Source organism: Aptenodytes forsteri, unplaced genomic scaffold (genome assembly GCF_000699145.1).
Source record: "Aptenodytes forsteri isolate BGI_AS27 unplaced genomic scaffold, ASM69914v1 Scaffold15, whole genome shotgun sequence".
Lineage (NCBI taxonomy): Eukaryota > Metazoa > Chordata > Aves > Sphenisciformes > Spheniscidae > Aptenodytes > Aptenodytes forsteri.
The window spans coordinates 21,725,070-21,737,719 of NW_008795129.1; the positions used below are offsets into that span (position 1 = coordinate 21,725,070).

Sequence of the window (12,650 nt, forward strand, 5' to 3'; positions counted from 1 at the left end):
TCCTTTTTTTTTTTTTTTTAATCCAGTGATTATCCAGAGAATGAAAATATTAAAAACCTTCTTCAAGAGCAGTTGAATTCATTGTCCAAGTAAGAATTTTTCTATTAATATTTGAGTAAGCTAGTGAATTCAGAGAAGGCAAAAGAAAAAAAAGGACATTAGTGGCAATTCACAACTTAATGAAGAAAGAATGCTTTTTGCCCTCTAAAGATAAGCTTGAGTAATGACAGCTTTTATTTTAAACACAGTTAATTTTTTTATGTAACTCCTAAAGGTGGTGCTTTATTCATTTTATTGAAGATTTTAAATTTTTATTTCTATTTTTTCTAATTAAAAATAAACCATAATGCAATCTCAAAAATATTTTTTTTAAATAAGCAAACTATCTCAAAGTATTTTGTTAAATTGTTAAATATTGACTCAACAGTCATAATGTACTGTTCTGAATATATAAAGTGTGATGGAAGTCAGTATTGAATTTTTAACATTGACTTAGCATAGTAGTGGCTGATAACGAGTTTTAAAGATACTGATTAGGAGTTAGTATATAATTTGTGACTGACCAGTGAGCATTCCTAAGTTTTTAGGCAGTACTTCTCAGTGATGTATGGTTCTTTGATGTTGGTCCAGACTGTATTGGACACTGCTACTTAAATACTCCGATGTTTGTTAAGGTATTTAAGCTCTGAGGAAGAAAAGACAAACAATTCTAAAAATCTTTTATTGAAGATATACTTCCCGAGTAATGTTCATGCACGTTGCTCTGCTTACACAGAAAACTGATTCTGACATTCCATTTAAACTATGAAAATAATATTTGAAGCTAGTAAACAGAAGTTTTTCCCTTTTCCTTTTGTCCTTTCACTTAGTAAGATAGAAAAGATAACACCGTATTTTTATCAGTCTGAAACATATGTAGAAAACCTAAATTCATGCATGTGGATCTCTTATGCTATGGCACTACATAAGTGTAAAATTATTTGTGCTTAAATTTATCTTGTAATTTGTAGAATCACTGCAGAATAATTTATAGCTTCGTATACACCCTTGTGGTTGTTCCCTTTATTACAAGAATAAGGGGTTCCTTACAGACTTGCTATTTGTACTTAAACTGGTAGAGTGACTTGCTCCTTGAGATCAATTATATTTTAAATTGATGGATGCATTTTTCAGTTCAGAAAAGAAATTGTGTATTTTTTGTTTCGATTTTTTTTCAATTTGTAGGTGATATATCCTATTTGTGTTCAAAACCAAAAAAACTTGCACAGCATTTTACAGGTTATTTATGGCTTTCTCTTTTTGCAGTGACATAAAGAAACTCTTGCTTGATCCGGATTTTACTCTCTTGCAAAGATGTCTCCTAGTTGCCAGGTAGTAGAGATTCAGATAACTATATCAAATGTTTCCTAATAAAGTCTTGATCATATTAATGCATATGAATGTGCTGAAGTTTAAGTACTGAACTAGTTCTCCTTTAACTCAGTGCGATTCCTAAAGTACTTTGTTACCCACGTCTTAGAGTGTTTTCAGGACTGAGAATGGAAACGTTACCTTACTGAAACACTTTGTTTTATTTGCTTGCTGGATGTAGAGAACTTCCTTCTGTCTTGGTGGTACTTTCATAAATGCAGTTCTGCTGGCTACATTGCATTTAGCTGTACAATGCCCAAAAATGTAATTCAGAACTTCACAATACACGATAGATTACATGCAAACAGGGGAAGGCCTGTTTTTCATTTCAAATGTATTTGTTCTGTGCTAATTTTAGTCTGTCTATATTCAGAGATGTTTTTCAAACTTAGTAACTTTCTTGTATTTGAAAGAGGATATTGGTGATTAAGTGTAAAATAATAATAAAATATCAATTTCCACATATTTGTATGCTGAACCTTCACTGAGTTTAATTGCTATTGTAACAGCAATTCTGGCCAACTTCTTACTTATCTAGCTTGCTGAATGTCATTCCTTAATCTTTTCTTGTAGTTTGTCCCATTGATAATGCAAAGTACTTGTGGTGCCCACAATAATGCATGGTCTTTGTAAAAAGATATTTTAAATGTGTAATATTTTTATGTGACATTTGAAAAAATACAAACATATTTCACATCTTGATTTGTGTCTTGTCAGACTGTATGGGGATGAATCTGAACTGCATTTCTGGACTATTGCTGCCCACTATTTGCACAGCTTATCCCAGGAAAAGCCTGCAAAACCAACAGACACAGCTATCCTTCAAGAACAGTTGGTTAATCCATTGGATATATGCTGTGACATACTGTGTGAAAATTATTACTTCCAGGTATTTCAAGGAGTTGAAAAATACATTTTATAAGAATGTGATCAGAACATTAAAAGCTCAGCGTTGTAACCTTCTTATTATGTTAGAGCTTTTCACTATACATATTTCACTTTTACTAGTAAGATACAACTCTGGATTAAATGACTCCCTATTATTTAGAAATAGGGAGATTTTTGGAACTCCCAAAATACTTCCATATTTTTTTAAATGCTTATTTTTATATGTCTTATGGTAGTCTTATCTTTATAATATTTTTCCTTCTTCATGCAGAAATTCCAACTTGAAAGGGTAAATCTCCAGGAGGTGAAGAGATCGACGTATGATCATACCAGGAAATGTGCTGATCAGCTTCTTCTCTTGGGCCAGGTTTGTGGGGGATATTTTAATTTTTCCAGGTTTGTGGGTATAATATTTTATTTTTGTTCTTCTTTCTTGTCCATTTTATGTACTTAGACAAACCTTTAATTGAATAGGATAACTGATACGTGTTGTTTCATACTTCTATTCACCAGTGGATAGTTTTTGCTGTCCTAATATGTTATTACACTGCAGACTCAGTGTAATGATATGGTATATGGTAATGTTTGGTATTATCTTCTTCAGAATGTATAATTTTTCTGGGAATTCTATAAAAGTCTTTCTTTCCATATGGTGACTCGAAAAGAAAAATTACATTTTGAGTTTCCCAGAAATAACTTAAAAACAGCATCTTTGGGATAACTCAGTCTGCACTTAGTACTCTTGTTTTAGGTGACAAAGGACATGTCTAAGCTTTTGGCAGATCTGTACTGAGCAGTGAAACACTGTACAGAGCTGCTTACTGACACCCTGATAAGAATATTGTTGCATTTGTACAGTATATATCATGAACTGTTCCCTACTAATGCAGTTGTGCTCCATCCATTTCTAAAAATAGCTTTGGTGTTACTAGCTCGAACTTAAATGATTTCTGTGCCACTGTGCATTTGAGCATGTCAACAAATGTTACCAGTAAAAGATGCCAGAAATATTTAGGCCATAGAAGGTCTGTTTAAAATGCCAGTTTATAGAAGTTTAAAAATACCAGTTTATTGAATCACTGTATTTTAATATGTATTTAATGTGTCTTTTCATTATTTCTGTAATTATCTAAGCCATCAGCTTGACTGACCTCATCAAATTGACATGTCTAAAAAGTTAGGCATCTCATTTTAATAACAGGCAGAGATGACATGCCTGCAGTAATTCATTCTATTCAGACAGGTGTCTGTGGCCAGTGTAATGAGCCTCACTGTTTTAGGTGCTCAGCTGTAGCTAACATTTTAAATGGATGAATTCTACCTTTGGTTTAAAATATCAGGTATTTAATCAGTCCTTGAGATCCTGGCCAGTTTCTGTATCTTTACAATTTTATTTCTTCTCTGCTTATTTTAAATGTTTCTCTTCCTTTTAAAACTCTGCAAAAGATTATGTAAACAAGGAAATAAATGTTCTGAATTAAACTTTTCTTTGGCTTCTAGAAGTTTTAGGCTGTGATTAAACGTTATATTCATGATGGATGTTTAAATGCTTTCCTTTCTATTTCAGTAAAGCATCCTTAGTATCTTAATTATTACTATGCTGGTAGCTATTTTTGTAGTTTGTTTTAGAATAACTTTCATTGTTATTTGTTCCATGTCTTAAAAAGGGTAAAAATATGAAGACTTTTGTTTAAAAGTGAGTAAGTTGTGGTCAGATTTGTGTATTTATTCTCTTGCCAGACTGACAGAGCAGTACAACTATTGTTAGAAACAAGTTCAGAGAATGCACATTATTACTGCGATTCGCTCAAAGCTTGCTTGGTCACAACTGTCACCTCATCAGGTCCATCTCAAAGTACCATTAAACTGGTAGCAACCAACATGATAGCCAATGGAAAGCTTGCGGGTAAAATGTGACTTTTATTTTACATTTGCTTATAAACTAGTAATTCTGATCTTATTAAAGCTGCTGATGGAGATGGGAGAGCAGAAAATTGTAATAGATCCTATATGTTGCATATGTTATAGTATGTACTATCTACAGCAGTTAACACAAAAATGATAAGTAACATAGTTATAAAGCTCAACTTGTTTTGATTCATTTTCATTGGAAAATGTATTTCTGGGGTAATTCTCTTAGCAATTGTTTGCACTAAAAGAGGCTGAGCACATAAAGCTACATATTTTCTATTTCCATAATTAAAGAATTTAATTAAAAAATTGTTTCTTATTACTGAAGTTGAAATACGGACTTGGTTTCCTTTCCAGTTCACAACTTGTTTCAAAAAGTGTGTTTTCTTACATGTACAGGTTAATTTTGCTTAATGCAAGAGACGTTCACAATATGATGATTGACTGAAATATTCAAAGACGTGCAGAGAAAGTATAAATGTCTGTACTTGCCTGGAAAAAATACGTTCCACTCTGTGGACAATTAACACTTCACTGTTAATAATTACACTGTGGACAACATTAAATTAAAATAAAGGATTATTTATGAAATCTGTTTATTTGACTTACAAAGATCATTATCTCTTTATGATGAGAAGTCCAGTGAACTCCTTGTCATTTGTATTTAGGACAAAGATAAATGAGAGCTTTGTGAGGTCCTTCTAAGCTCTGTAGCCCAGGAAAGAGATACGGTCACTAACACCCAGGTTATATGGAGAGCCAGGTGGTAGAAATTAGGGGTTTTCCACATCTTCATATGCTAAGAAGGATATAAGAGAGATCCTTTTTGTGGTGATGAATGATCTGCTCATACTTATATAGCAACTCTTTTTTCCCTTAACTTATTATATAGTGTGCTTTTTATTTTCCAGAGGGTGTACAATTACTGTGTCTGATCGATAAGGCGGCTGATGCCTGTCGCTACTTGCAAACTTATGGAGAATGGAATCGTGCAGCATGGCTTGCAAAGGTAGGCAATTTCTCAATTTTCAGTTTGCTAACATAAATGACCTACTTAGCATATGTAGGTATGAAGGCTGATGAGGGTGCTAAAGTTCTCCAAAGTCAAAAACCTGAAACATCAGTTTGAAATACCATCATCAGTTCTTTCCATGTGTTAAGCTATAACAAGCCAGTCCATTCAGTGTCGACAGGTTCTTCTTCAGCCTTTTGACTACAAAGGTCTGCCCTGCTCATCCAAATGACAGGATTGGGGCCTAAAAATGGTTAGAATACTCAAATTTCTAATTTTTGAGCAGTGATTTGTGAAGCTGCATATAGCTGCAGCAGTACAGAGTTCATAATAAACTACAAAAAACCACTCCTGGAAGAGGATAAGTAATTAGGCAATTAAGTGACTTTGTGCTGAGCTCCACGTAGCTTGTAAAGCTTGTGCTCATTGTAAAGTTAGCACCAACCACATAAATTTGCATCAACTTCTGTTTTGGTACGCAGACATTATTACAGTAAAAGTACCTAGACACAGCATTAGTTCTCCATATTATAATGGACAGGAGTCAGTAAGGATGATCTTTCAGTGTCTCCAAGTAAAGTTTCTGTTATGTTTCCTGCAGAAAGTATGGAAAAAAATCATACTCAGATTTTCTAAACGGATGAATCCCACTCTTAAGAAAAATAAAGATGTTTTGTCCTTAAGTTTTCAGCAAAGGATAAAGATTTCTAACTTCTTGATACTTAAGGTTTCAGTAAAGCCTTGTGGTAAAATAATGTTAATCACGTGTGAATGTGGAGTGACCACAGTGGAGTTTTCTTATATCTATGTATTTCTTCTTTTTCTTTGTATTATATTCGTTCAAGGGATTAGTGTACTTTTTATAATAAAATTGGTAATTTCAGATGCTTCTACTTCTGCTCAGAGTTTCTCACTGAAAAAAATGAAGCAGAAGCAGAATGCTCTCTTTAGTTAGCAGCTGAGCATTCGTAACTGGCTTTCCCATCTCTTAAAGGTTCGTTTAAACTCAGAGGAGTGTGCTGATGTGTTAAAGCGTTGGGTAGATCACCTTTGTTCTCCACAAGTCAACCAGAAGTCCAAAGCCATTCTTGTCCTCTTGTCACTTGGATGCTTTACAAAAGTTGCAGAGATGTTGCACAGGTAAAGCTGAAACAGCACAATCTGTATTTTGTCTTGTCCAAAATTGTTATTTAAGCATTTGTGACTCAGAAGTCAAGGGGGAGGGAGGAGGTCTGCAGTTTGATTTCTGACATTTGTTTCTATTTTAGCATGTTTTTCTTTAACCTCAGCAGTGCATCAATTCTGTGTGCTGGAACTGATGTTTTTGTTGCAATTTCAGGAAATGCACTGGCACTTAAATTTACTGCAGGCTTTAAGATTGCTAGCACCCATTGACAAAGCAGTAGCAATTTATAGTAGCTATGATTATTTCTGAGTAAGTTGAGCCTTGATCTTTCAAAAATTTTGCGTCAAATGTCAGTTCCTCGAGTGCAAGGAGGAAGGGGGGATGCAAGAAGCTTGGGGAGAGGGCAGTGCCAGACTAACGGGTGCAACAGCATGACCTGTTCCTACATACTGCCTGGGAGCAAGGTAGCAGCATTCACTGCCATGAGGAAAGCACTCCGCGCTGTCGTGATGTAGTGAACGCTCAAGGCCTACGAAGCATGAAGGCGCAGAGAGCAAGGTAGAGCAACATTGGAAACTGAGAGAAATGTGTGATGTGAGTGTGAATATTGCCATAGTGGCAGCTAAATGGTGATACTGTTTAACCTTGGTGATGTTCAGAAGCCTTGTTCAGTCCTCAGTGCAGAAGAGATTTGCCACTCCAGACCTAGGTACCAAATTTTAGAAAGCCTGTGTGCAAGTGTTTTGATGCAATATCCTGGAATACTTTTCTGTTTTCCTGTCCTAACAAATTATTCTCTTTTTTTTTTTCCATTTAACAGTATGAGGTACTTCGATAGAGCAGCTTTATTTGTTGAAGCTTGTCTGAAGTATGGCACATTTGAAGTTAATGATGATACAAATATCCTTTTTCTGAAATCCTGTTTTTGCATTTGTGTACTCATACACAGTGAGTATGCGTGAGCCAACATTAGATGAACTAGTCTGCACAGGAATAGGAGTTCCTATTTTATTTTCCAGGTTGTGTAGTTTGAAGGAAGTATGAGGAAACAAGTGAAAAGGAGTCATTTGCATAAATCCATAACATTACCTCCTCCTGATGCTTTGTGAGGCCAGGGGAACTGGAAGACAAACTAAAAGTGAAAAAAATAAACATAGGGGAGAAAAGAACAGATGATAAAATGTTCTTTGCAGAACTTGGAAATCATTACTGCAGACTGTGTAGTGAAATCAGTGGTTCAGTTATATTTTAAACAATGTATCTCAGGAAAATAATCCTGCATTGAACCCCTCTATACACCAGCGTACTGTTTTAGTGATTGAAGTCCTTTATGAAGGAGTCAGTTCTGAGACAGTGAAAACAAAGAAAATTAAAGGTCAAGATCAGATGAGCTGAAAATGTAATAAGTATTTTAAAAGGTATCTAAAGTATTGCTCAGTACAGTCTGTACATCTAACCTGATGTTCTGGAAACTCTGAACAGTTGCTCTAACTTTTGTATTACATGCAATAAATAATAATGCATATGTAAATGATACCTGATTGTGTTTTATGGAGTCATCACTGATGTAGGCTTGTAAATAAAAAAGCCACTAATAAGTCATGTAGATAACTCCAGATCTAATTAAAGAACAATTCTTGTAGTATGACCTTAAAATTTCTTAATGTCTTTTGCAAGTTATGACATGGTATTATGGTAGGTACTTATGCGTGTCTGAAATGTATCTGTTTTAGTTTATAGCACTCCGCATATTGCCTGATAAACGCTAATATGCATTCAACAGTAGAATTTAAAGCAACTTTTTTGTCTTTATTTGTGCTGAAAAATACTGGATTAGCACAATTGACAGCAATGTTCAGCATTTTCAGCTTGGGAGAGCTAAGGAGTGAGGAGAAAGGAGGGAAAAAAAAAAAAGATTCTGAGTTTCTTCATTTTGCTATTCATTTGTGTTTTCCTTAATGCTTCATTTACATAAATTGATCCACGCTGTATATGCAGATTATGCCAGAAGCTTGAAGCTCCTGGGCTTTAAACAGGGAGCTATTCTCTTTGCCTCAAAAGCAGGAGAAACTGGTAAAGAGTTACTTATGGAGCTCAAACAGCCTAAAGAGGAAGTGACACAAGAAAAAGAACTTTGTTTATGAGGAGATTTGGGTTGTCTATCAGACTGAGATTCCACCGTGTGAAAATACATTTTTCTCTTGAATCACTGTAATAGCTGATATGTACGATTTGAGCAAAATTGTTAAATGTGTGTGGAGGCAAGATTAAGCACTGTTTTATGTTTATTTTTATCTTAAAATTGTTTTCACTTTCACAAGAGGGGAAAGAAGCCTATGATAAAATTATACAAGAATATTTCCAACTTTTTCAACTGTAGCAGAAATCAAATTTAAAACTGTGCTGAAAGAGTTCTATATCTGTGTAAAAGTCTTCTCCATATACTTCTAAAAATCAAATCTTTATAGTTCTTCACTACTGTTGTATTTATATGTATAAATGATTCAATCTGTACTATAAAAATATAAATATATTTAAAGAATAAATATCACAAAACACACAGTTCTTTCCTGGAACATTGTGTTTTCTCAATCAAAATTTTTCTGTTTAAAATTACTGTTATTTTAAATGTTCACTGTATTGTTGTTTTCATAACTGTCTGGAATGGAATCTTTAACAGGTTTAGTTATGAAAGTCTCCTAACATTCCAAAAATCCATGAAGCGTCCTTTTTTCAATTAAGGTATTGTTATATTCCATGTTATTCTTAAGTGTGCACTCTCTGCACACCTTAGGGACTAAATTCTGCCTTGTGTTGACTGGTTCATGGGATCAAAGGATGGGAGAAGATCCTACCTCAAAAGCTGCAAGGTAGGCTCCTGCAGAATATTCAGGAGACTGCTAACGCTGTCTCCGCAGTTATCATTTTGTTTGTTATTTTAATGTGTGATTAACAATAGGTAGAAAAAGCATTGTGCAAAGCCAAAACATTGGCTTTTAATTAGATACTTTTTATGCTATGGTCCAGATACTTTAAGGATGCCACCGATAACGTCTTTTCTCATTTTTGTGCCAGTATTTCAGTATTTAAGTACTTGTTTTCATTATTGTTTCTTATGTCAGATATATCTTTTCTATTTAGTACCAATTGACTGAGAAATTTTACAGCTGAGGAGTGGATGCTGATGTTAAATTGCCCTTGCAAATTGAAGACTGTGGCATGTGAAAATTAGTCTTGGCTAAAAAATCAAATTACTCTTTTTACCAAGTTGTTGGAGCTACTGAAACTTGGTGTGCAGTAGTGAAAAGAATCGTATCGTGTAAAAGGTCTCTCATTTGAATGTAATTCATGGCTTGTCTACTTAAAGTAATAGCGCATTGGATTCTCCTTATGTTCGAGTATTTGTGGATACGTATTCTACACTCCTTCCTAGAGGAGCACCAGCTTCGGGACATTTCTGTTACTCCATAAACCTTTTAATTCAAATCTAAAATAACATTTCTGATAAAATTTGAAAGGTTAGCTTTTTCAATAATGGTGTTTTTTTTATATAAATTTGACAAGGTGAGTTTCAGTGCTCTAAATAGAAAAGTAAATGTTTTAACTGCAATATATCTTATTTCTTCTCACCACATCTTACATACACCACTCAATACACTGCTCAATGTATTACGAACAATGCTTATATAGTTACTTTAGCGCGGGAAAATAAGTATACGATGAAATATGCCTTAAGCTTTAACTGGTGAGCAACAGAGTTGAGCAAAATTAACTGTCATTAACAATGGGCTAAATTCTGGCTCACATTGACTACTACAACACTGCTCAATTCCTACTCTTGTTTTTGGTAGCAGTACTCATGGACAATGTTACTAAAGAGTTAATGTAAGCACACGCAAACTTGTTCTTTGACAGATCACGTAGAATTGTTTGTCAGTGGGTCTCAGAAAAAATCTGCTTTAATATACACTTGGATTTGTAAAACTAATGTTTTAAAAGAAACACATTGCAAAGGCCTTTTAATACTGAATGTTTCTATGTACTTTCATGTGAAGGTTGCAGAATACTGTGTGGCATTCCCTGTTGAAACCTTTATGATGAAAATAGAATGTAAAAGTGATTGAAATGTTTATTTAGATAGTAATGCAGTCGCACTACAATAATAAAACCAAACTTTTAAAATCTTTGTGTGTCTTTATTTAATACAAAAATGTCATCTCTTGTACTGGGATTGAATGCTGACTGTGTGACTGTCCTTTTTCCTTCTGGACTGGCACAATGCTCAGGGATGGTTTTAGCAGAAGAAGTGATTATCCTTTGTACATATTAATCACTGTGGGAAAATAATGGCAGATTGGCGAGGAGGATTGTAAACACGCTCAAGTGACTTGTAGTTGGGGTGTTGAAAAACACATATATCATACGAATTGTTGTTTGGCCTTCTGTGTTGGACAAGTAGGACATCTGTGTTCAGATAACATAGGCCTGTGATAGACTTAGAGGCACCCTATCGAACATGCTTGAGATTCCTGCCCTGCTGTGGGAAAGATCAAAGCACGGTGGTAAACTACGCCTGTGTGAACCCCTGAAAAACAGGCGCCAACAGCAGGTTTGGCGATCCCCTAGCATGGACCGAGCTCTGCGGTGCCTGTGTTCCTGCTTGTGTGCCTCTGCCTGGGTGCTGCTTCGGGGATCCCCTGGTTGGCGAGGTAACGAAAATAAACTTACTCTGCATTTCATCTGTGGTTTTGTGGTTGTTCCTGTGTCCTGCCTGTGCCGGCTCACACATTTGGCGTAGCTGGCAGGATCCAGGAACAGCCATGCCATGGCTCGTAAAAAAAGTCGGGGACTGGGGAGGCCACAACGGTGACTCCCCATATTCCGGGATGGCACTGGACCCCCGTGGCCGCTTCCCTGGCTACGCGGGCTCTGCCGGAAGCGTGGCCTGAAATAGATGACGGGGCGGTGGTTACCCCCGAGACAGTTGAAACGGCTATGCGTGGATCGCCATGGAAAGCGGCATCGGAGTCTTCCGGCAAGTTAGCAGGGAGGTTGAGATGGTGATTAGTTACCGGTCTTAGAGCTCTTGACTGTGAAGTTGTTGCATTACGGAGTAAAATGAGAGAACTGGAAAAGGAAGTCGGGACTTTACAAGATGCAAAGGTGATCGCGCAAGAAGTAATTACTACTCAAGCAGAGAGGTGCCATAGGCTGCCAAGATACTGTAGAACGGTTGATAGCGTGTATTGCTAATAAATGGGGAGGGGACTGAGTGAGCGGCTGTGTGGTGCTTAGTTGCTGGCTGGGGTTAAACCACGACAGTCCTTTTCGGCACCCAACATGGGGCTCGAAGGGTTCAAGATAACATTTGATTGGAATGTGCTAGATCGAATTTATAGTTATTGCTTTTTAACTATTAATCATCAGGCTTCTGTGCTTGCCATGGGGCTTGCTTGCCTTACTGTATGTTAGAGTCTAGTGCTCATTAGTGGCTGCTTTTTGCTTTCGCTGCTTGCTGTACTGCTGTGCTGCTTATCATCTTACTCATGTGCCTGGGAACATTTTGGTAACAGCAATGGCTCATGCGTTGATTACGGGATTCAATCCAGACAGGGTAGCAGTAACGAAGAAGTATCAAATGCAGCTTTTTGGGAGGAGTGCCTGCCTCACTAAAAGCCTTGATTATAACAGCAGTCACAAATGCTACTGGTAATGTAGGTGCCCTAGCAAATACCTTGAGGGAAATTTGGGCTGTAACTTCGGGACCATCTGTGTGGGTGGTGGATAAAAGAAAGCTGGCCAAACCAAAAGGAGTTACATCACGGGTGACAAGGACACAAATGTGGAATGATCTTGTACAAGCCAGTATCCCATGATCAGAAATAGATGTGATCACAACATCAGAAATGTTTCGCCGATGGCAAAAGTTAGCATCTACGCAAAAAAAGCTGACTGCCCCTGGCCCCACCGCCAATTCTGTGTCGGGGGGAAAATCCAACCCCTGCCCTCTGAGCTAAGGTTACCTTAACAATAGGAAATGCCACTCCATTTACCACGATGGTGTTAATTGCCCCAATTAAAGAATATATCTCGGGTATTGATGTGTTGGCAGGACAAACAGTTGAAAATTTAAATGGAAACTTTAAATGGTCGCTTCTGCTTCGGGACTTTGCAAGTGGGATTTGCTATTTGATCTATAATTGTCTTGTGTGGATTCCTGAAGTGGGATCCTGTTGTGCTGCCTGTGCCTGCCAAGGTGGTAACTGTAAAACAGTATGGTATTCCGGGGGGGGGGGTGGGGGG

At 36.5% G+C, this 12,650-nt stretch overlaps 1 protein-coding gene across 1 annotated transcript in view; it reads left to right on the forward strand.

Moving 5' to 3' along the window:
- WDR11 (WD repeat domain 11) overlaps positions 1-10,503 on the forward strand; it is a 48,250-nt gene extending 37,747 nt beyond the window's left edge. The window contains exons 20-28 of the mRNA XM_019471753.1: positions 27-89; positions 1,306-1,371; positions 2,128-2,299; positions 2,570-2,665; positions 4,039-4,204; positions 5,121-5,218; positions 6,216-6,361; positions 7,168-7,247; positions 8,319-10,503. Coding sequence (XP_019327298.1) covers positions 27-89; positions 1,306-1,371; positions 2,128-2,299; positions 2,570-2,665; positions 4,039-4,204; positions 5,121-5,218; positions 6,216-6,361; positions 7,168-7,247; positions 8,319-8,491 — 1,060 coding nt within the window. The 3' untranslated portion in view covers positions 8,492-10,503. The remainder of the gene's footprint in view (positions 1-26; positions 90-1,305; positions 1,372-2,127; positions 2,300-2,569; positions 2,666-4,038; positions 4,205-5,120; positions 5,219-6,215; positions 6,362-7,167; positions 7,248-8,318) is intronic.
- The last annotated feature ends 2,147 nt before the right edge of the window (positions 10,504-12,650 follow it).